Source organism: Strix uralensis, chromosome 6 (genome assembly GCF_047716275.1).
Source record: "Strix uralensis isolate ZFMK-TIS-50842 chromosome 6, bStrUra1, whole genome shotgun sequence".
Classification (NCBI taxonomy): Eukaryota; Metazoa; Chordata; class Aves; order Strigiformes; family Strigidae; genus Strix; species Strix uralensis.
Window position 1 is genome coordinate 16,753,551 of NC_133977.1, and position 24,960 is coordinate 16,778,510.

General features: G+C 39.9%; 1 protein-coding gene across 2 annotated transcripts in view; it reads right to left on the minus strand.

The window, feature by feature from the left end:
* PARD3B (par-3 family cell polarity regulator beta) overlaps positions 1-24,960 on the minus strand; it is a 431,714-nt gene that overhangs the window by 67,478 nt on the left and 339,276 nt on the right. For both annotated transcript variants that reach the window (XM_074872992.1, XM_074872991.1), the window contains exon 20: positions 15,140-15,436. In XM_074872992.1, coding sequence (XP_074729093.1) covers positions 15,140-15,436 — 297 coding nt within the window. The remainder of the gene's footprint in view (positions 1-15,139; positions 15,437-24,960) is intronic.

A 24,960-nucleotide genomic window follows, 5' to 3' on the forward strand; every position in this document is an offset into this window, starting at 1 on the left:
GTCCTGTTCCCACACACAGCAGAACGATAGAAACAGTAAAAGCAGGTGGGGGAGTGCAAGATAATATGGAAACAATACTGGTCTGTGGGATGCCTGACAATGGTATTAGGTGTTTTAGAAAGGAGGCAAATGTAACATGCCTATACAGGCTGCAGAGTCAATTTCAGAGTTCATGAGCCTCTCTGCTGTTTAAAGGCACTACAGACAGACAATATACATTTTTTTTTATTTAAAAGAACTAACAACTTGATAGAGCTACTGGACAAATAGGACCAAGCTGCTTTGCTGCCAGGTAACTGTAAAAAGTGCATGCAGAACACCTGTGAGAATGCAGTCTCCAAAATTACTATTTCCAATGTAGGATAAACGTCCATCCGCTTCTCTAGTCCTCAACGGTATAAGCTTGCCAACTGAGCACAAACATGGACCTCAGTCTCCATTCCTGGAGCAGGAGAGAGATGGATATTCTGTATCCAGTCCAGCTCTGTACTCTTGTCCCACCTGGAGAGAGGAAAGCAAGCTAGCCCACCAAGATTTGGGAGGAGGAGGAGGAGAGATCGCTTCCATCTGCTGTATTTCTTCTGCAATGGCCAAGGTTTAAAACCCTATGGATGTGCATTATCACTGACAAGCACAGTGACCATAAGATTTTTCCTTCCCTCATTTTTCTCCATTCAAGTATATTCTCCATTAATGCACAAAATTACTCTCCCCCCCCCCCCCCCCAATCTAATTCACTGTTCCCCGTGGGATAGCCATTAAAATTGATTCATGAATACACTCCACATTTACAGGCAAAAGTGGGAATGGAGAAATCCCCCTCCCATCATGTCCCTCTCCAGGAGGGAGTTTGAGACCCATGGAACAAAGAACTCTCAAATCTTCTGGCATACAGCTTAGAAATCAGAATGTGATTTCCAGCCTGTATCTCTGGTTTCATTACAGAAGATATAGCCCTTAAAACAGGCAATTAGCTTTGACCAGTAATGTTTTAGGCTCTAGCTTTTAGTTTTTTTCTGTAGATTCCACACTGCCACAGGCAGCTTGCCTCCCTCCAGTCTGGCCCCCCACCCCCAGAGGCAGCAGTGAAGATACCTAAAGGTATCTTCAGGCAGCTTGGAGAAAATGCAAGATCCTGGCTCTCAGGCCTCATCTGTGTTTCACTTCTTTCACTCCTGAACATACATCTGGATTTGACAAAGTCATGCTTATCAGATAGATCAGCAGATAGGCTGCTATCTGTGTTGTGGTGCAGAATTAGGTCAGAAGAGCAGTATGCCAGCTTGTGTTTTGCTGTTTAATCCTGCATAGAGTAGTTGTGGAGACAGCAATAAAGGACAACTCATCACACTAACTAAATTCTTCACCCCTTAATCCTGGTCAGTTTTCCGACCTTGAGAGGAAAATGAAATAAAAATCATACATTCCTACTATTTAACTGCACATTCTAATAACATACATTTATGAGAACACAACTGAGGCCAGGAGGCAAATTTATTTTATGAAAATATATCATGTTTGAGGGCAAACTGAATGTTATAAAAATAAAGCCTGAAGAATGGTAGTTCTCAACTTTTAAGTTGTCGTCTTCTGCGATGCCATGGCTGGGTCTTCCAGCTGGCCTCACCAGATGGCCACACTGGCCACCATCAGAATGGCAGTCTGGTAACAAGTGCCCTACAGCCTTGCCTCAGCATCTTGGCTGCAATACACTCTGAGGCAGCAGTTCTGTACTCGCTAGTTCACTTGCTTAAGAACTCCTGAGATTTGTGAAGAGATTAAAGCCAAACTTCTGGTCCCATAGAGGTCAGGGAAAATAACAGAATGTTGCTTATTAGCTTTTAAATGTTAATCATCACTATTCACACTAAAACTCTGTTACACTAAAAACAATCCCTCCCCACAATAGTACACAATATGAAAATCTGGTTCAAAATAGTATTTAAAAAAAAGGATTTTCCTCTTAAGCGGTAGGTAAGCTCAGCTAGAGAGGATTCCAGCGCCTACATACAAATTTTTGTTTCATGGACGCTGTGCAACCATTCCTCCTCTTACATACAACTGTGCAAATCACTGTGTTAGTGATGCTTTTGCAAAGAGGGTTTGACAACAATAGAGAGTCCCCAGCCTGCTAAATAAGAAGTGACAACTCCATTTGAAAGCTGTCTCTGGATGTGTTTTATGTGCAGAAATTATCTGTGACAGTTCAGATCAAAATAGAGTTTTCATTTCTTGTGGGAGGTAAATGGACGATAGAATAGGTTACTTTAAATGCTGTAGTCTAGTCCAATTAATGTTTCAGACTTTTTTTGGTATGGATTTCCTCCATATTCTATGCTCTAAACTTTGGGGTAAAAAAATGTAAAACTAATTTCGTCAATAGCATGATGCAAAGAACAGGCCAAAAGGTAAGAAAAAGTGGTTTACAAAAACAGTCATGCAGAAGTATGGCAAAAAAGCTCAAGTTACAGTAATCTGGCTGTGAAACTAATAAGTATAAAACAGAAAAGAAAACATCACTTCATCATTCTTTCAGGGAGAACCAGGCAGGGGAATCAGTTCCGATTTCCCACCTCAATCAGCAGAAATTTTGCCACTTACTGTGATGGAAGCAGGACTTGCACATCAGTCTTCTTTCTGAGCAGCAGACACAAATCCACGTGCTATCATTTGCTTTTCAGATTGTGCAACATAAATTTACAGTTTCTATCTTATGTAACTATACCAATGACATAATTCGTACTTTAAAAAAGCATCAGATTCAAGATATTGCTTTGGCCTCTGATGCAAGGTGGTAGATTTTCACATCTTCCAGAACACCGTACCTGCTCATTCTTTCAAAGATATGCCCCATTAAGTACTAGGCATACTAAGTTACCAGAAATAAGACAGGATACAATAGGAAAGCGTTAATGATTTCATCTGTTCTTGTATTCTTTTATGTACTGCAGCAACTGCTGTGATCTTATCATACGCAGTGACTATCACGTTACTACCTACATCTACAGAAATGAAGCATCCACTACCAAATTTATGTGTTTATCTATATTCAGATGTGAACTGTCACTTTTCTTCCCAGTAAACACACATTCATATTTGTTACCTGTAAATCAATCAGTTGTTTCCTGACCTATTTTAAAGAAACGTGTTTTCTTAAAGGTCTGGAGCCACCGCTGTGTAACTCAAACACGACAGTGGTTCTCATGTAACACTGAAGGGAGCTGTGCTGATTCAGTGCCTGTAGCTTCCTAACTATCTTTGTCAAAGTCAATGGGGAAACCAGTAGTTCATACATTGCTTTTTAGATGTAAGGACTAAATATGTTAGTAGAGAAGCTATGGACCCACGAGTGAGTGATCTCATCCCAAACAAGGGCCCACAAACCTTACATAATTTATTCTGTTTATGCCACACTTTAAACAATGCATATTTTGAATCTTTTCTGAGAAACAGCATTTTTCTTGGCATGATTTTCAATTTCTACCCACTTGGAAGAGCAGGTGTCTTTGTGTATCATTTCTCAACCCTGGGAATAAAGAAAGCATTTAGAAAACATGTTAAAATTGTTCTCCTAAAGTCAGAGGACATTAATTTAAGGTTTCATGGGCATTACAGAAGAACAGACCTCCACTATAAATGCACTGAGCTAGTAGAAACATTAACTGAGACAAAGCATTCAGAAGATATGAGACCTCCATATCTCTATCGGCCAAAGACGGAACACTGGTAATCTTATTCCTCAGGGGCAGGTCTTAACACAAAAGAGAAATTAACATCTATCTATGCACGACAGTCTTGAAAAGAAAACCAACAGAACAATGAAGCAGCTCAGACATCTGGTATATTTGCCACAGCTAATAGTAATGAGATAGTGGGCAGAGTGCAGATTAAAGGCAAAAAGGTATGAAGGAACACTGTTAATCTTTTCAGAAGTCACACTGACATGTAAAATATACCAGTACTCAGACTAATGAGGCTAAATTTTGGGAGGAATTCTTGAGCACTTATTACATTTAGATTGATAATCTGTTTGTAGCAGTGCTCAAAGCAAGAGAATTTGACTTCTGCCTATTCAGTTTTGGAGCCAGAACATGTCACTAAGTGCAAGACACTCTTCAAGCTCTGTAGCAAAGAGGTCAAAGAATCACCAGTGATGCAGACAGTGGTATTTACAGAGAAAAGGAGGGAAAGATCAATCCCTTCCCCCCCCCCAGTCCCCTTTACTCTCCCTTTCTGAAGCAGCTGCTGCTTAAACATTGCCATTGTATACAGAGGTACACAATAATTGTGTCCTGTTTTTTTTCAAATCAGGGACAGCACAAGATGTTAAAGGAAGAAAACTCCACCTTATTCAGGTGAAAGAATTCAGACCGTCTGCTTGTTATTTGTGTACTGACAATCAATAACAATTAGGAACGGGTTTATTGCTCTGATGGTGTTCCTCAACCCTCCTCCACAACCTCACACCCCTTTGTTATGTTATAGAAGTATCTGCTGATATGTAAAGCAGGGACTCCAGTTGCAGAAGGCCTCCCCTGTCATTACCTGAGCGCAGAGAAGCAGCAATTCAGGTCCCCTGGTCAGCAGCACACTTACAGCATACAAGTGCTCAATTAAAGCAGTCCTTTCAGACAATTATTGAGCATTATGGTGACTCAAGCATAAAAAAAATAGTTACCCTCTCCCCATCCTGCCACAAGACAGACCACATTTTGAATGTGTTTTCATCCCTCTGAAGGTGCGTTGTTGCTTACTTTTCAATTGCCAGGCCATGTACAACACTTGCATTAGAAACATGTTCTATGCCTAAACATATGGGCCAGTCTCAAAACAATTGTTTTCCATGCATTTTATGTAAGTACCATAATGATAATTTGTGGTTGATTCCCATGTACAAGGTAATAACCATATCCAGGACTAAGTAAGGCATCAAAGCCTAAGGGCAGAAGTGTTTATAACAGATAAACTCCACAGCTGAAGGACATGTTCTAGCTAATACTGGTTTGAGAAGAAATGCCCCTAAGATACTATTATGCTGAAAAATTTATTTAAGATTAAAATTTTAAGTGAATGAAGAAATTAAACCATAAACATAAGTTAAAGACTGAACTATAAGACGTTGTTTGAAATGTTAAAACATTAGTTGGCTCTTTCTTGTTTCTCCTCACTGCTTCCAAGACACTGAAGGGAAGGGGCTAACAAACTCCCAGAGTGCAGATTCAACAGAGTGTGACACTGCAAAACTGTCACACTGACCTACTGGTACAGAAGTAGGAAACTGGAGAGAAACAAGAACAGGAAAAAATAAAGAGGACATTTACTGCTCTACAAATATGTTATATTTATTTCATTTTTAGCACTTTCTAGACATCTCACCCTCACTCTTCTCTTGCATCTTTTGTATCATGAGTTGTTTTTTGGTTTTCTTCACTTCAGCTTAGTGGAATGAAAAAAATGAAGGCAGCTACTTGTTTTGCAGGCAACTGAAGAGTATAAAATCTTTCATGCAATCGCTCTCCACTGCTTTATAAAAATGGCTTCCAGACATCAAGGACAAGTTAGTGATAAAAAAAGATAACCAGCGTGGTTATCTGAAGCACATGATTTTCTCATGTCCCTCTGTCTTCATGAAAGACCTCACTTTCTCTCAGATGCAGGCCACAATGTAGTTTAAGACAAGTTTTTTCATTTTCTATGAAAGTGTAACATCACTCTGCACAAAATAGTCACAATTCTCTTAGCACATCCCAAGATCAATACTGATACCTTGATCAACATCAACAAATGCTCTACTGCTGCATGGCCTGCCAGAGAAACTGCTCCTTAGCCACAGTACATGTGGACTCCATATGGTGTCAGGTGTCCTTGTGGGAATGTAAGAACAGTCACAGAGGTTCAGAGTATATACCACCTTAACTACGTCAGAAGACTTGAGCTGATGAAATGATAAACTATTTCCTGGTTTACTATGACCCCTTGGATTATTGTCTGTGCCAGTGGATTTGTGATCATGGATTGAAAAATAGCACATTTTAGAGTTTGTCATTGACTATATGCTCTGCACAGCTGTCAGACAATAATCACAATTATTCGCTTTTTATTCAGCATCTTGTTGTCTATTAAGCCATTTCCATCACATCTCATCAGTCCTCCCAATATTTTTGCTAGCACAGTATTGAGTGATTTTCAGCTTTTCAAACAACATCAATTCTTACAGTTTTCTGCTAACCAAAAGATCTTGTTCATGCTTCTGCCTATACTTGCTGTCAGCAATGCTGCTTACTAAGTGCTTGAGTAACCTTTCACCCCTGGCATCTTGACACAAGCAGGGAGCAAGGTCCTGGACTCTTTTAGGAGCAGTTGTTTTATCCTGCTATTAGGTTCTTGAACCCTCCATGAGAAGGTTCCCATCGACTCATTCTGAGGTCAGATCTGTGGCCCTGTTAGATCTTTTATATCTCATTATGCTGAAAGCTAAGTCACTCAGTGGAACAGAAGAATTAAGATTAGCAGAAAAATCTTAAAGATCTGACACTGTAAAGTCCAGGTAAACTAGGACTGCAGAAAAATGTGTATGGCAAGAACTTCCTACATCTTATGGACATGTAGAGATGACAACAGTTTCCACTGTAAGGTTTCTACTACACAGTCAAGCTGTATGAGTACCATACAGATCTAAGCGCTTTGCCTGGACATGAGCAGTCATGCTGGAGAACCCTACCAGAGCTACTGCATTGTTCCTGATGGTCTGAGGTGGGCCCCATGGCTCCCTGTGCTGCAGTCATCTCAGTTGTTCTAGGAGTTTCCTGGTCAACTGAGAAAACCAATCGAGTGTTTATTTTGAGAACATATGAGCAACTGTGGGATGTCACTTGAGGACTCTCAAGACTCAGTAATGCTCCTCACTGCTGAATGAGGAGGAGGGCTGGGGGATTGTTTTACCTGTAGCTCAGAGGAACCTGTTAGCACAGGTCCCACTGACCTTGGATAACCTCAAACAGAAGTGAAGACACTGAAAACACTTCTCATGACTCCAGTCAGTCTACACTCATTTCCCCTGTCACATCTAAGAGTTACTTCTCCATCCTTACTAGACAGATATCACTGCTCTCTTAATTGGAGCTACTCAGCATTTTGAAGCAGTGATAGCCCTTTTTTCCTCTCCTCTAAACTTAATGCTTTGTCCATTACTTTAAGATTTTTGGGAAATGATTCTTTTGTCTCCCACTAAACTTCTGACTATTTTTTTAAAAATAGTTTGACCAGAAGCCACTAATTTATCTCAACCAAAGTGAAAAGTCAGGACAGAGCTTGCTGTGAGCCCATGCCATCACCTGGAGTCTGAACACTCGGATGCTCATACACATGAGCTAGTCTGTGCTCCTCATGTCCAACTTGGTCCACCTCCAAGTAAGACAGATTCATAGTATGCAGAGACTTAAAGGTCTAGCACAACAAAATCCCATACCCTCATCTACTTGTCAAGTTTTACTAAACCAAGATTATCTCTGCAATGAATGAAAGAATCCCTTTCTTCCACTTAACTAGTAGCAGCTAGGAAAAAACTTAGGAGAGGATTTTTTGAAAGTCATGGTTTTGGACAGAGTGTGAGTTCCCTGAGGTCAGCAATGCAGATTCATCTTACACTGGGCTACACGGCAAAGCTTGCACAAGGCCAAGTCACCAGGGCTTTCTCTGGAACTACCTGAATAACCAGAAGCTAGTAGATCGTAAGGCAAAATGACTGTGTCAAGAAGCTGGGGGAAAACCAGCAGATAGTTAACAAAAAAATTGGGAACTGGGCTGAGAGAAAGGGTAAACAAAAGAAAAACAAACAATTTTTTGGCAAAGGACTTGCTGGAAGGACAAGCCTTACAACTGTGAGCAGCATAATGACCTTCTGCTTGTTGTTTCGCTTCAATCAGGGAAATGGGATTAGGTTAACATTCATCATTTAACAAGAATTGCAGTACAGAATAAACCTGACTGAAAACATACCTTTTTTTTTTCTTAGCTAGAGCAATTCTGCAAGGCTAATGATGGGGCCAAAGAGACTCATTCTGACAGAAGACAACCTGGAGCAATGTAAAGCTGGGCATTTTGAAAACCCTAAAGTATATGAAGTAGAACAGACTACTGGAGAGTAGTGGGAAAATAGAACCACATCAGACTTAACCATGTCCCTTACACTTTAATTAAAATAAGATTTAGCAATTTTATTTAAGATTACCAAATTCTCAGAAGAAACGCATTTCTTTGTCTGTGCTGCTACCAGACAACTACGACTTAGGAAGAAGAAAACATAGTACACAATGCTACATCAATCCATCCGCACTGTGTATCCAGTAAGGTAGACTTCCTTGTTCAAGGAAAATATCCTACTTAGATTGCTTGCCCGCTAAACGGAAATACCACATGCTATTAGGGTTTGCACTTTAAGTATGGAAGTGACTGGCCTATAAACAAGATTTTAACAGCTTCTCTTTTGAACAACTCTGACTGTTTAATTAATCTTCAGCCATTAACCATTCATTTAAAATGCCACTTACGAAATCTTAATTTTGCACATTATCAGCTGGTTCACAAATAGCTATCTATGAGCAGAAGTATAATGATCTTCCTCTCTGTTTCTTGGAGCTTACCAGCCTGGCTTCTTAATTAACCATACACACATATTAGCATTGAAAATTAAATGGTGTTTTGTTAAAAAAAAATATTGTGCAAAGAAAAGTTAATACATACACACATTATTCTGCTGCTCATTAAAGGAGCAAGTATGGGCTTTTGGTCAAACGACATCCTGCATAAGACAGAATTTAGCATCTCTTGCTCACACTAGGAAATATGCTATGGCAGGAACACATGCAAGGCCATATGATTTCATTCCAGCTGCATGGACAATCTCATTTTGTCTTTATTTGTACATTTAAGAGGCTGACAACACCATCTGCATTCCACTTTGTATCCTCTGGTATGGTCTCATCTTCCAGTAACAGACCTGCTCTTTCTCCAGGGACCTATCTTTTGCATTTGCATCCAAATGACTGAAAGAATGGGACATTACCAATAAACAGGCAGAATTAACGTGAAATAATTCCATGCAGTAATATATCACATAAGAAAAGACAGGGCTGGAGGGGAAGAAAACCCCCACAAACCTGAATGCTTAACACAGCTGCCAAAACTCAGGCTCACCAGCATCTGCAGCAGGACAGTCACAAGGGAGTTGTGGGAGTGCAGTATATAAAATTTTACACTTCTGTCAATAAGTGAGGTGATCCAAATGCAAACCCTAGCAGGCAGGATGCATGCAGGCAGATTTGTGACTATCCCTGACAGAATTTATTTCTACTGAAGAATGCACGGCCTCGAACAAGCATGCACACATTACATGGCAGTGGCAGTTCTGCTCTAGTTAAAGTTTGACAACTTCCTTCTGTTTAGACACACTCTAAAATGCTCAGGGTCACCCAAGTTCCACAAAATCTGGGTTTTCCATGAGAAGTGAATTGTGGGGTTAGGGTCCCAAAGTTGGGAGGATCTGGATGAGGGGTTCTTGGGAAATAGCACTTTGAAGTCTATCTCTAAAGTAGCTTTCCTTGAATTTTACCAGTAGATTATTTTTTTTTTCATATAGGTGAGAAATAAAACCAAGGCTCATTTAAACATGTCCCAAGAAATCCAGTCACTCAACATTTTCCCTAGTTAGCACAGTGAGTATGCCGCAGCCATTCAATACTTTCTGAGGAAGAAAATTGCAAATAGTATCAGGAGCAAAAAAACACAGTAACTTCAATGGCACAACCTACACTTTTGTGGAACTGGGGGCCAAAGGGGCTTCCATGAGCAGGACAGCTCTACTAGGAGCCCCCAGGAACCACTGAACCTCCGCTGTACTTGCCAATGCCAGTTTGAATTTAACTGTTATCAGAAATCTATTAGCCAGGAAGGACAGTAAGTTGTCGAACATTGAGTGTCTGGTTTTAACATTATGGGGAACAATGACTGGATCACAACCAAAGGTTCAGAAGTCCCTGTGGTATGTTTCAGAAAGAATAAATTCCAGAGGAATCAGAGGAGAGTCTCAGGGGATATAGGGTAGTATAGGACAGGGAAACAGTGTAGATGATTTTAGGACACCAAGCAGAAGAGGCTATATGGCAAAAGAGAGTGCATGTCTTGCTTAAACTTCTCACACTTTGCAAATCAAAATATTCCAAGGCATGACCACAATCCTCTTTCCACCATAACACAAGGTACAGTGGCAAATGGTACATAAATATTACACAGCCTCATTCAATTTCTACCTTGCCTCCACCATATCCATCTTAAAGAATAATCACTCCTGACTAAAGGACCATCCACTTCTACAGCAGTGGATTGCTTTTTTGCTAGTCAGTAATAAAAAGTGGTGTACATGGATGGACAATGAGCAATGCCCACAGTACATTGAAGTGAGACCAAGAAAACTTGAGACATATAGGGCTAAGTAACATATCTGGGCAACCTTAACATGCCCTTTTTGAACAAAGCCTTTTCTGTGCAGCTCTGGATTCCTATGGCCTTGGACTGAGCAGGATGGGAGTGACCTGCACCTGCCCAAAAGACAAGCATTTAGCCTGCTTTTTAGTAAAAAATGCTCCCTTTGCTAAATTTCAAAACTCTGGACCCTTTTTCCTCTCCTCTCATGCTTACACTTAGTTTACATTTGCCATTTGGTTTCTCAGGACATGCACAGCAATTTTTCTTTTGGTCCTTTCCAGGGAGAGGCAGACTGCTCAATGTCTTGCCCCTCTCTCTCATGACTCTGGCCAGCTCGCAGGGTGGGACGTGAGGGGCAGAGCCAGGGTTGCTCCAAGGTATGGGTTTCATTTCCTCATTTTCAGCTTTGTATGCTGCTAGATTGAGCATTCTGGAAGAGTGTGAGTTTCCATAAGAAACCTTTTACACTGAAATAAGAAAGATCAATTTTTTAATTAATTAATTAACATTGTAGAGTACAAGATCTTGCACAGTGGGACCCAGCATAGCATCTCCAAAACCAGAAAGCTGGATCAGACTGGGGCTTTGGATTCTACTGCTATGTAATAAAATAGTGCTGGGTTTTTTTATTAGTATTTTTTGAAATCTGCAACAAGATACAGCTCTGAATCTATTCTCACTAAACAAAGGAAAACTCTGTTCGTTTTTGTCAGACCAGCACTTTGAAATTCCCCAAGATAAGACACATAAATAAATGAAGAATTATACTTGGCAATGAGTTTGGCATCAGACTTTAAATGTTTCATAGTTCTGGGCTGAGGAAATAAGTTGAGCAAAGTCTTCAGAACCTTTCCGGAGATGTACTCGGGGTGTTTGGATATACTTGACAGCACCATGTTCAAAGGAGGAAAAAAGAGGAAATTGCTTATTCGAAACATGAGACAGGGTTGCACCATGTGACATGCCTGACATTTAAGTGATAACAGTGTTGTGCATATGCTCTTTTGGCTTTGGTCTGACACCTAGGCTCTGCCATGGTGCAACTTAGCACTGTCATGATACAGCCTTGATGACTAAACTCAGAGAGATGTGACTTATCACTCGTTTCAGGAACATATGGGGCACAGATCACCCAGCCTCTGTCGCAGGCTGGGGAAACATATAGCGTCTCAGGCAAAGACCCTGCAAGTTCCCCAGCTGCACAAGGTGGCTGTGCAGGCTGCACCGCGCTTTGGGATGCCATTTGCATTACAGAAAATTGTGGCTAATTAGAAATAAACACAGAAATGCTTGATTTACAAAGAAATGTGTGATTTTTGCCAGCTTTTTTTTTTTTTCACTCTCTTTAACTTAACATTCACAGAATACACTGATCATGCTAATGCTTTCACTATATTCATTAATAAGGACAATTTACATTTATATAGCACCTCTCTTAGTTAAGAATTCCAAAGCTTTCAGCAAAATATACACAAAAAATTACATCTATTTCACTGAATACAGTCATCGTCGGAATGAAAATCAACAATTGTGAAGCAGTGCAGAAGAACGTTACACAACAGTTGCAAATAAGACACAAAGCAAATCTCCCAAAAACCCAAAGCAAAAAAACCTCTGAGCTGCCAGATGCACGCGTAAGGTAAAGGGGACGTTAGTATGCAAGCAGCAATGTGAAGCAGGTCTGTGTGTGCCCTGAGGGGCAGTGCTTGGAGGCAGCAAACATGTTTCACAGTGATTAAAGCAACAGACTTCATACATGTGCAGCCTATTGCTTTTCTGCACACTGAGGGATATTCTCAGTTTAAACTGCAAATCTACTGAGAAGAATGAACCAGGAACACTCGATGGGATTCTGGTGATGAGAAAAAGGAAGATAAGTAAGTGTGTGGAAATTGTGAACAGCACTCATTTGTTCACTAAGCTTCTTACTTTACAAATGGCCTCCAAATTTTAAAATCCATTAATTATGTTAATACATTCCTCTGCAAAAATAAAATAAAATAAAAATTATCTTCTTGTTTCAAATGATGAGTTTTAATTCTGTATCATAATGACATATAACTGGAATTTCCAGACTGAAATGAAATAATCCATTCTCTCTGTGCTGAAATCCCCCTTCTACCCCAAAACCCATTTACTTTAGTCACTGATCAAGTCTCCACACACTATGTTACAAAAGTCAGAGGTGGGAGAAAAAGCCATCCATCTAAAGTAAAATTAATAGCAACACTTTGAGAGAGAGCATGCATGCGTTAGTAAGACCAAAGCATGAGCTATTACATGACAAATGTGTTGATAAATGTTCAGCCCTGCAAACACAAAATAACTTTGGTTTGGCTAATAAGCATCCATTATAGCCCTTTCCCATCATTTTAAGGCAGACAAGGTAGTTTTCATACTTGACCCTTGAAAGCAGATTTGTTTTTGTAATTAACATGTTATCCAGGGGTTTTTCTTTCCACATCTCTTTCTCCTTTCAATACTCTCCCTCTAGAACAGAAAGATTTCCTTGCCTGAAGTTACCACTATATTCAACAACTGCTGGCTGAGACCTCAGGACCCGCTGCATAAATTCACGTTTGGCACATTTCTGCTGGCGAATAACAACAACCTTTTTGTCTCTGAGACAAAGGGAAGAAAGATTTAAAAAAAGAACAAAGGCTGCCTAATAAGAATCCCACATTTCCTATTTTTTCCTAATCTGGTTAAACAGCCTCTATAAGCCTGAGGAATTCAACAAAGCGAAGTTGTTGTGGACTGTTTGTCTTTAGAACGGAATCAACACAGATGGAACAGCCTCTCAGTGTGGCTTCTGATCACAGGATCAGATATGAGGTAAGTTTGCTTGCCTGTTAGATGTTTTGGTTTTATTTTTTCACTGAGTTATCATGTTGTCATGCAATTACAGCTAAAACCACACTAAAATCTAGGATCCCAACACCAAATCCAAACCTGGTTGGGACTTCAATCTTGTCCACACAGCAAGTCAAGAGTTCATTCAGTGTAATTCAACCACAATGCAAACAATCAAATAAAACAGGCCAGAGGGAAAGACTTGAGCATTTCTTTTTGCTGCATGGAAGAACAATGTACAGATCACACTTGAAAACTGATGACATTTTTAAAATGTAAAGCTGTAAAGTCCTGTTAAAACTGAAATTATGAAGCAACCTTTATGACAATGTCTTACTCCAACTTAGTTACATCTGTATATATTTATATTTGAAAAATACATGAACCTGAATTGAGACTCCCTCCTACTATGAATTCTCAGATCTTTGTTTATTGAGTTAGTACGAACTCAGTTTCTGATCCCTTCGCTATACACAAATGTTCGTGTGACTTAAGCGACAATTGCCTCAAGACTTTTCTAGTCAAACAAAACCCTCTAGATGGCAAAAAGCTATAATCACTACCTCTTTATTTCACCCTCTTCACTCTTACGCTGTAGGGGAAGAGTTAATAATGTGGAAGAAAAAAATTAGCGATGTCATTTTGTTTGGAAAGATCTCTACCATACTGTATTTAGGTGAAAAAGAGAGATACTTGGCCCATTCCCCACTACAAACTTAGATTTATATCAGAAGTCTTTCACTACTATTTATAACAATGACTCAGTAGACATTTTTAAAGTACTATGATGCCACAAACTGAAAACACTCCTATATCTGCGCTCATATATTTCTCCAAAATTAACAAGCGAGGTATCACATAGCACAGATTGAGGCTATGGGGAGACACTACAGATTGTAATATGATCTCAAAGCGTGAACAATTCCTCAAGTCCCCCATGTCTTACTCTGTCAGCTCTTCTTTTCACATAGACTTGTATATCTTGCCTACACACTCATAGGCTGGTTTTAAAAAACTCAACATTGATATATTAATGCCATGATAGTAATGAAGTCTTACTCTCTTTTAGCCCCAAATTCCAGATGCAACCAGTTTTAAAATCATTATAATCGTGGGTACATCATCAACTCAAAGGAATTTCTGTATTCTTTTTAACCCAGGGAAAAACTTGACCATCTTTCTTTAATGCTGTCAACCTGGAAGCTTGACAGTAAGGATTAAAAATTGCTCTTTCCTTCCCACTTGGTTATTGGAAAGGCTGTGAAAGGCAATCAGTCTTGTGAAGCCACACTTCACAGTCTGCATAAAAATGCCATGATTCCCAGTCCTCTCCCCAACCTAATTGAAAGTGCGTAATATCACACAGCTGGGGAAAACTAAACCATAAACATATGCAATATATCATGCTATCATACAAAACCTGTTACTAACAGGCACTTGATGATCAGCAGGATCGAAAGGGATCTGAAAACAAAGATTATTTTTGCTGCAGGGTAAGAACTTTTCCCAATTGAAAGAGGGAAAAACACTCTCTCAGCAGTGCAGGAATTGGACTGGAGTCAGTTCATTCATTCTGTTTGTGAAATATGGACTTTTCTTTAATGATTTCTGTTTGACTGCTGCCTTGCTCAAATGCTTTGGGGGTACTGCTGCAGCAAATCGTGGTTTTGGTTAGGAAGAAATCCATGGCTTTCTAGTCAGTAAATACAGGGGTTTGGGGCATTTGAACAGCCCCCTGCTGCCTAGCCCCAGGCTCCCGCCTCACCATGCTATCATTGTTTGTAATGCTGGGTGGCAATATTACCTGTCACCAGGAGTCTGTGGATAGTGTTGCTTGTTTATTTTTGCATACAGTCCTTCCAAGTGCTCCCTCTCCATTGGTGCTGAAGAAGAATCACGTGGAAATACAAAGGTTTCTGCTACTGCTGGTGATGATGGCCTGTAGACGCTTGCTGCTGGATAAGTCTCTCGGAAGTGGTTTACTCTGGCATAGTTTGGATCCGTCTCATCATCGTCAATGTCAGGTCCTCCAGGACCAGTAGAATAATCACTCAGACCTCTCAGCTGCTTTTGCCGTAACTCCTGATGCTTTGCACCAATCCTTACAATGAAAAAGAAAGAACAAATATACAGTTGGATGTGCTTCAACAGCAATCACAGACACTGATTCATCACAGACATTTGGAGTGCCAACCCTGAACTCAACTGTTTGGACTGGTCATCATTCTGATGAAAAAAAATAATGCTGAATATAGTGTGGCTTTTCACAATGTGTATGCACATGTGTGTGTGCATGAACACATACAGTTTTAATTCTACACCTATCCTCCACTTCGCAGTTAATATACCTAACCCAATCCTGAAACTTTTCATCTAAATTAGCCAGGAAAATTGTTACTGCCCCTTGGTCACTTGAGCCACCTAGATTCTCCTAAATACATTAACTTGTGAAAAGTGGATTAAATGTGAACGTAAATGGAGAGATGGCACAGTTGTCTCAAATCAAAGGACCACAGTTAATTTGCTGAAGATTTAATTTTTTTTAAATTTTATTTTGGCTACATAAATGTGAAAATCATGGCTTATTATACAGGGGATAGGGACAAAGTAAAACAGCAAAGAAATTAATAGAAACCTGACAGAGATGAATTGGTACATATAAGTGAATTAAAGACTATTACTGGCAGTACTCCACGATGATAAAGCCTTAAGTGGTATTACAAAATGCTGCTGCTAATCAGGGCCATTGAGTAATCTCTTTGGAATAGTAAAACATATTCAGGTAAATTTCAAACTCAGCTGATATTCAATGATTCAACATTCATGCGGGAGAAAAAAAACCTATAGCAAGGCTCTGTGAGCATGCAACTTCTGTTAACTGCTCAGCTACTCTTCAACACAGCGTAATTAAATGCAGTGAGATGGATCTGGCAAAATGCTGACCACAGTATGTAATAAATAGCGTTTACAGAAAAAAACAGAGCATGAAGGAAGAAACAAAGAATGGAAGACAGATACAGAGATGCAGTGCCTGACAGAAGTAGTCAACATTTGCTGTTGACTGTATCTGAAGTACAGCAGCATCACAGAAAGAACAGTATCATTTGTACCAGTAAATAAGTAAAAAGCATCTAGCAGATTTGGTTATCCCAGTAAAGCATAATGGCCTCAGGACTCTGCACAGTGAAAAATGAAGATGTTCTGGAGAAAGTCTTTAGAAGACATGGAGAAAACGGTTCCCTAAAGAAACAGAGGTGAGCACACTGGGAGTTTCCAGTCTGACAGACAGGAGCTATTAAGTGCAGAATGGGATTCATACCATTTATTTTGTTTCACTAGAATTGTACAATCAAAATGAATGCTAATACTCTTCAAATAATTTGTAGCTAAAAAGGTTCACAAATAATTAAAATGAGAACAACATGCCTTTCTACACATACACTTGAGTACATGGAAGTGTATCATGCATGCTTTCCAGTTACACCTCTCCATTAACTGTGCTAGCATGTATCTAGAGGTGATGCTACTTTTTAACACTTAAAATGCAGTCATACTTTACAGCAGGATGAGCCTGCATATGATACAGTCCTTGTCAGTCAGGGGGGTGCCCACTATCCACTCGGCCTTTCCTCAGTGAAGCAGATGACCTTTCTCCTCTCTAGTACTTGAGTACTGGTGTGCCCCATCTTGAGTACTGTGTGCAGTTTTGGGCACCTCAATATAAGAAGGACATCAAATTATTAGAGTGTGTCCAGAGGAGGGTGACCAAGGTGGTGAAAGGCCTCCAGGGCAAGACTTAGAAGGAGTGGCTGAAGTCACTCGGTTTGTTCAGCTCGGAGAAGGCCGAAGGGTGACCTCACTGCAGGCTATAACTTCTTCAAGGAGGGCAGTGGAGGGGGAGGTGCTGATCTCCTTTCTCTGGTGACCAGCAATAAGACACAGGAAATAGAATGAAGCTATGCCACGGAAAGTTCAGATTTGACATCAGGAAAAGGTTTTTCACTGAGAGGGGTGGTCAGTCACTGAACAGGCTCCCCAGGGAAGTGGTCACAGCACCAAGACTGTCAAGAGTTCAAGAAGCATCTGGACAATGCTCTCAGTCATATGGTTTAGTTTTAGGTTGTCCTGTGAGGAGCAAGGAGTTGGATTTGATGATCCTTATGGGTCCCTTCCAATTTGAGATATCCTATGATTATATGAAATATTTTACTATAAAGACTATGTGAGAGAATAATATCTTCCTAACACACCATTTCTGCTTTTCCGCAAGTTCCTGATCTCAGCCCAGTTAGTTAATTTTCTTTATCATTAAAAATACTCACAAAGCCTTAATGTAATTTACTACTGTAATTCTTAGAAATGAAAGGATGATAAGAAGAAATAAGCTACAATGCATCTATATCCTTAACACCTCTCAGGTTTCTACACTGAGGTTTCCTAAGAATTCCTAAGAATTTCTCCTTTTTTCTTCCTGGACATTCTTTTTCCCACACAATCACGTCCTCCTTCTGTAACCTTCACTCCATTTCTCTTTTGCTTCAGGTTTTTATGTCACACACACTCCCTATTTTGAATTGAAATGGTGGTCTGGGTCAGAATAGGAGCTATCCTCAAGTGCAACCTCACCCAGGGTAAGGCAGTGTCTTGATGAAGTGGCAGACTTCAAAACGAGCCTTTGATTCTGCACAATTCATATGGAATCTTATGGAGGGCATAGCCTGGTGTTAGTATGTGATAAATTCAGTTAGTAAGGCACATATTATCTCATTTTACTGCCAATTGCACTGGCTTAGCTGGCTGATGGCTTCTTGGGACAGTGAGAGTTTAATGGCGTTTGTGGAACAATGGGACATACAACTTATTCTTTGTAAAACTAATGGTGACACTAGTACAGACGTTGGTAAAAGTCATGCTTTTATTCATAAAGCAATGGACAGTGGCACGGGGGGAAGTCAACACTGAGGAGCTGTATATGAAAACAGAAACTGAAAAACAGTGGTCAGCTTGCATTTCTGTCTAAACCACAATCCATTGCTAGCAAATGAGTAATAATTAGAGAGCAGCTGAAAGTGTACAAAGCCTTTCCAAGGGTTTGTGAATAAAGATAAAAGAGAGATTATGTAGCAGGGAGTGGTGGAGGGAACCAGTCTTCCCATGTCCGTGAGTGAAACACCACATTCATCGTTCTCACAAAGGAATTTGAGACAAAGTTATCACTCGGTCCATTCACATAAAACCCAGCCTTTTCAGGTAGCTCATCATCCAAGAGCACTCGTACTACAAGGACAGGGGTGGATTTCCATTGCAAATAAGGCCTCAGACATCAATGAAGCAGGGAGGGAGGGAGGTCTACACTGCTGTTTTCCATCTTTTATACATACAGGCACTTCAAGAGAAAACCTCTTGCAGAAGGATTAATATTTTACATGTCCCACATGGGATTATGTCAGAAATGTAAAAATGAAGGCACTATCTTTGTTTTTTAAAAAAATAATCACACAAGTAACTGTTAGCTCCTGCACCCAATAACTGTCAGTTTAGTAGTAGTCCTTGCCTCCGATTATCCTCCTGCTCTTCTACTAAAATGCATAAAGCACTTCGAGATTGTTGCTGTCTTCCAGATTAACTCTGCAAAAAGGACTGAATGTTCTTAAAAATCTGGGAGACCGTGGAGGGCTTCATCCTCAATTAGTGACCAAAAAAGCCTAAATACAGACATCAGTGCAGGGATGTATCATATGAGGTACAAGTTTCATGACACACACAGGTCCATGTGGGATGATGCAGGCAGAAGAACAGAAGGACTCTGCATTTCAAAGAATGTTCTTATCACACGTTAGAGCAGAAGGCATGGCACACAGTCCCAAGGAGAGTCACAGCAGTTTCTCAGAAAATGATGAGCCATAATGTTCTTTAGACCAATACATCACCTGTCCCTGAGGTATTTAAGACCTATTTGAAAGCAAGAGTAGTGCAGCACAGCAGCGTCACGTGAATCTTGCTTTCATGTCTGACAGTGAGAGTAATTTGTCCTGCTATCAATACTGGTATATTCTGCACAACAAAAGCTGGAATTAGGTCACTACAATTTTCTTTTGTTCCTGTGAATAAGCCTAGCTTCTTCAACTTCTTCTGAATGCAATCTTCAATCGCTGCCACTATTATAAGTTGAACCTGCTCAAGAACAATTATTTCCGTTCTATATTATATGGACCAGTCAATACCAGGTTATGTGAAATTCTTCATGATCAATGTTTCATCTTTTCAATGTGGCTATTATAATTGTATTAATATTTCTTGTTTCCTTTCTGCTCTTCCACACAAATCTATAGAATTTGCTCAGTGATCTCTTTTTCATTTCAATCAAAATGTTCAAATATAGGGAAATAAACTATCATATGGCTGTTTTTTCTTTCTTTCTATTTACCTGTCCTTCCATGCCTTCTCTTATGTTTTTCATCTTTGACATTTCTTTGTATTTTTGTGAAGTTTTAAATATCTCACTGAACTTCAGCATCATCTTTTCACCCAGTTTTAAAGCAGTCTTTTCTATAGCACATCCCAGTAGGTGCCCAGGAATTCTTTACTGAGACACAAAAAATGAATGTGCTGTTCCTTCCATCACTCCTAGAATGTTCTGCCAACCTTGCTAAGCAGACTACTTCTGCTATATCCCACTCTAGTAATTTACCACTTCTGCACCTCGCTCTGCATTCATCCCTATCTGAAACAGCAGTATTTTTACTCCCCATCACAAAAAAAAAGAAAAAATCTCTTCCAAATCAACACATAGCAACCAGAACAAGCAATTACTACAAGAGAGCCCCAAACTTGCAGCACAGGATGGGTCTGGTTAAACAACTGGTGCAAATTTGTGACAAAAGATAAAATGTCACTCAGCACCACAATGCTGGCAGTGAAACCAGAGATGAGGAGAGGCACAGGTCACCATCTGAACAATTTAGTGTAGCACTAAAGTTTCTACAAACTTCCTGGTGAGGGAAAGGGAAAAGAAAAACTTACACAGAACGGAGGGAAGTTAGATATATTTCCTTTTGGGTATCCCATATCAATCCTGCTTGCTTTCTTCCGACACCTGAACACCATGCTCTCCAGTTAAATCAGTGCACGACAACTACATCAACTTCCCTTAGCTGTGTTTCTGTAAAAACACAACCTTTGCACACAAGCAGCCAGAGGACAGGCAACAGAAGTGCCATATCAAACAATACCCTATTTTTTTCTTCTGTGACCCATCTTTTTGTCAATAGCATCCAAACACGCATCCTATCCTAATATTTTCTGTTGCTTTCAAGACCCACTAGCTATCACTAGAACTGTTCTCGACAACAAATAATTTCAGGAAAAAAAAGTTTGATAAAATATATAACCTCAATAGAACTATAGGTAACATTTCCAAAACATGTTGCATCCTATTTGTAGAAGTCCCATGAAGACAGGATCCTATATACCTAACGTACTTCTGCAAGTGGGACATGGTCTTTTGAAAACACTTCTCTACACCTCACATACTGTTCAGGAACACATCCCCAGAACTATTATTCAAGGAAATGCTCTCATTTGTACTTCAAACAATCTTCCTATCTGACATATCCACACAAATCACATATGGTGATTTCTCATGTACTAAAACATGAAAAGATGCATGAACCTAGACTGCAGCAGCCATAAAAGGGTTAACAGCCCAAACAGCTCCTTCCAGCTGCATCTCAGACACACGATTGAGTTACTGTGGCTTAACAAGTTATTGTGTTTCTGCTGAGCTACTGTCAATGACCACATATGTATTCACCGCCTGTGACAAACACAATGTAAAACGCTTTAGCCTGACATCAGTGACAGAGATACTGACAGGCAAAAGCTGGATTAAAAGACTGCAGCACACGCAGAGTGAGGCAGCTGCAGGAAGGGATATGGACCACCTCGAGAAAACTCCAGAAGACCTGAGCAGAAATGACTTTTGGAGCAGACCCAGAAATGCTTTTGGGAATGGAATGAGAGGGCTAGGAAAAGCCATAAGACATACTCCTCATCTCTTGGCCCACTAGGAAGAAGCTGGGTAAGTGGCTAGGTTGCGAGTGGGGGACAAGAAAATGCTGAAGCTTCTAAAACCCGTGCTCTAAGCCTCTGAAAACGCAGGACTTAATGTTACCAGCACAGTAGCCCAAAGAAGGCCAGGGTCATTAAAAGCCGTGGAAGCCAAAGACCGCCTTCAGGGGGGAACAAACAGCAAGATATTGGATGCAGCCCAACCTGCAGTTCTGGAGGCCCATCACCAGCCCTAGCTCAAAAGGAGCTTTGCACAATGAGTCAGTCTAACAAACTGTCACCTTGGATTATGACAAAACTCAAAGCAGCATGTCCTCTTGGCTATGCCACCCCCAAGGGAGGGACAGGGCAACTGCTGCCCAACAGGAGGCCTGAGAAGCAACTCAGTGGCACCAACAGCTACTAAATCTGGTCACAGTGCAAAAACTGCAGGTGGGAAGCTTGGCCCAGAAGATACCATGGGCTCTCTTACTCGGAGAACTGCAAGGCTGCACTTCACATCAGAACAGTTTCGGATGGGGAAAACTGACTAAAATAGGCCTACAACAAAAAAGCCAACCTTTCCTGAGGTGTTTGAACTCCTTCTTTGCACTCCTCATGAGTTCTGGGTCATCCTGTTTCCTCTGACTTTCCAGGAAAAGTGTAGAAGTGATGCAATGTCTTTTTATTTACCATGCACTGACCATGTGCTTAGTACTGAGCAGAGCACAAAGAATGACATGGTTTGAGCACCAAGGTGCCTATGTAAATAGTCGAACACAGGACAGAAAATGCAGCTGCTGACCAAAACAGCGTATTTCACAAAGGGACCTTGTTTATACTTCAGATAAATACAGCAACATTTCTTGTATGGTGGATTAAAAGCAATAGACTTTGTGGAAGTGCAAACAGGTACATGAATGAGCAAGATGCTGGCTAATGAAAGATGTTCCCAGGTCAAAACTACAAATAATAAGCAAAGACAAATGTGTAACAGAAACAGGGCTATAGGTCTTTTAGGATAATTTCTATTCTGTTCGCAAAAAGAGGACCAGAATAAGAGCAGGTAAGCAAGTGTGCATACAATCAGCTTGAGGTATACCTAAACTCTGAAAAAGGACCTGATCCTTTAAGTCTTTTGAGATTATTGAGATGCTAAACATTCTTCCACTCATTTGGGTGTTCTTGTGAACAGCAGAATAAAAGCTGCTGCACTGCTTTTTTCCCCACTCATGTGACTCTCCCCGAGATCTACATACTGTAATGATTACTCAATTTACATCTGATTTAGTATCTTAATACTTCAACTGTGATTTTACATAACATTTCTCCTTTTGTCTCTCATTTACCTAATTCATACATATATTGAGTAACAGCTTGTCTAGAGGAAAGCAGCCTTTTTCTGCAGGAGGTCACTTAGATTTCCATTGGGTTTAATGTTTTAATTCCTTTCTAGCTGCTAGCAAAATATATTTTGGTAACTAAAATCTTGTATTTTCATTCATTTACATAACAGTGGACTGAATACATCCTGCTTTCAGATATTCATAAGCCATAATCACTGATGGGAATGGCTATATTTCACTGAGGAAATAATTTCAGGACAGTGCTTTTAATATTTTTTTTTTTTTTTGTAATCATTTTTCAGACGGACATGGTCTATAATGACATTAACAACCTTATTCAAACCTGCATCTTTTATCAGGAAAAGACTCGTTTGTATTTTTTCAGCCATCACCTAGGAAAACTCTAGAGGCATGCAAATCTCATAGCTAAAAAAAAAAAAAAAAAAAAAAAATCTACCTCTTGCCAGTACATTGAGGACATCTGATATGGACTCATCAAGCCTCAAACAATATCTAATTTAGTATTATCTTTCAGGGTATTCTACTGTGGCATATTTGTCAAAAACATCTTCCCCATAAGCTATGCAAGCATTTCTTCATTCCAGCTCATTCTATTGTGCTGGATTTGAACATCTTCTCCCCCATAATTAGTATCTGTAATTGTAAACAAGAACAGAAACAGTCTGGGAAATAAAAAAAGGCAAGCCACAAATTCAAGGGAGTAAGAGACTGTAACTCAGGCTAAACTAGATAGATCTTATAACAGCATTAACCAGCCCAATGATAAAAAAACCACCAGGGCTAAACATAACATATTGCCTGTTCTAGATAACTACCCCATACCTATATAATGCTGAACTGATCAAAGAAGCTGCATTTGGGAGGCCGTGAGTAAAGAAACAGAGAAAAGAAAAATCTAAGAAGGAGATAGAGCTACAGTGACCTTAAAATTTAAGATTATGACAAACTGAAGATGAAACATAGCCCTTTCATACCACAAAATGAGGAGTGTGAGCTTTGGATAGACAAGACTGAGGTCTTAATGTTCTTCCATTTATTTCAGAGGTGACAGGGAGCGATTACCAACTTACACAGGATCCTGCCCTCTAAAGAAAATCCTGGCTCTAATGAGGTCAGTGCATTTTCCCCCACCCCATGAACTTCAATGATAACAGGATTTTACCTTTGCTGTTAAATCTGAGTAAGTTTTTCTGTCTTTCTTTTGTCCACATTGGTTGTACACTGGGTAAAATGCAGCAGATTACAGAAAGCCAACTATTGGAAAAGCCAGGTATATTATATTCTGTATTTTACTACATTATGCAATTTTCTTTACTTACCACTATCCTGAGTTATTTCTTGAAGTCACAATATCAGAAAAATTAGGGTTGGAAGGAACCCTCTGAAGGTCACCCTGCTCAAGTCTGACTGCACAGATCAGGTTGCTCTGTCTCCTGTCAACAGGATGTTCCTTGTTTTGTGACAATGTGGATTAGATAGTAGAATCATTCCTGTTTGTCAAAATTACTTTGGCATCTTTCACCTGAGATGTTCTGATGTCTGTAAGAGCTCCAAGCTCCTCTTGTAACATGGTCTTGAGTCTGCAGGGACTTTGCAGACCATAGGTAACACTGATTTAGAGGAATTCTCAGGCTGCTGTAATTTGTACTTTCCCATTAAAAAATAAGGTGCTGTGCACATCATACCTGAGTCCCTTTTGCTAACGTTATCTCATTCTGGAACAAATAATCATGAAAAGATAATAAAAATAACAGAATACTCCTAGAAAGCAAGATTTAACTTTGCTTATATTTTAGTCATTGGGAACCTAATGTCAGGAATGGAAACAATATTAATTGCAGTCAAAGCTACAGATTCACCCCTTCAAGACATCAAGCAAATTATTTAAGATAAATTCATCAGATAAACAGTGAAGAAGTATAAAGTTACTGCAGTATACCTGCAGAAAAACTATGGGGAGACAGAGACATCAGTCTATGAACTTATTGATTACCACTGACTAGCTCAGCTCTAGCAATTGCTGTAGTAGATATCAGTCAAAAATACTGAGGATTGTAACACTGTCTTAAGAAAAGTACTAGAGACACTGTAATGACCTTGGGAAGACACAACATTGATTTGACACCTCATGAATACCCAGCATCCACAACCACATGCAGTAAGGTAGCTTAGAACAGACCCAGAAGACTGACACCTACTGAGTCCCTGG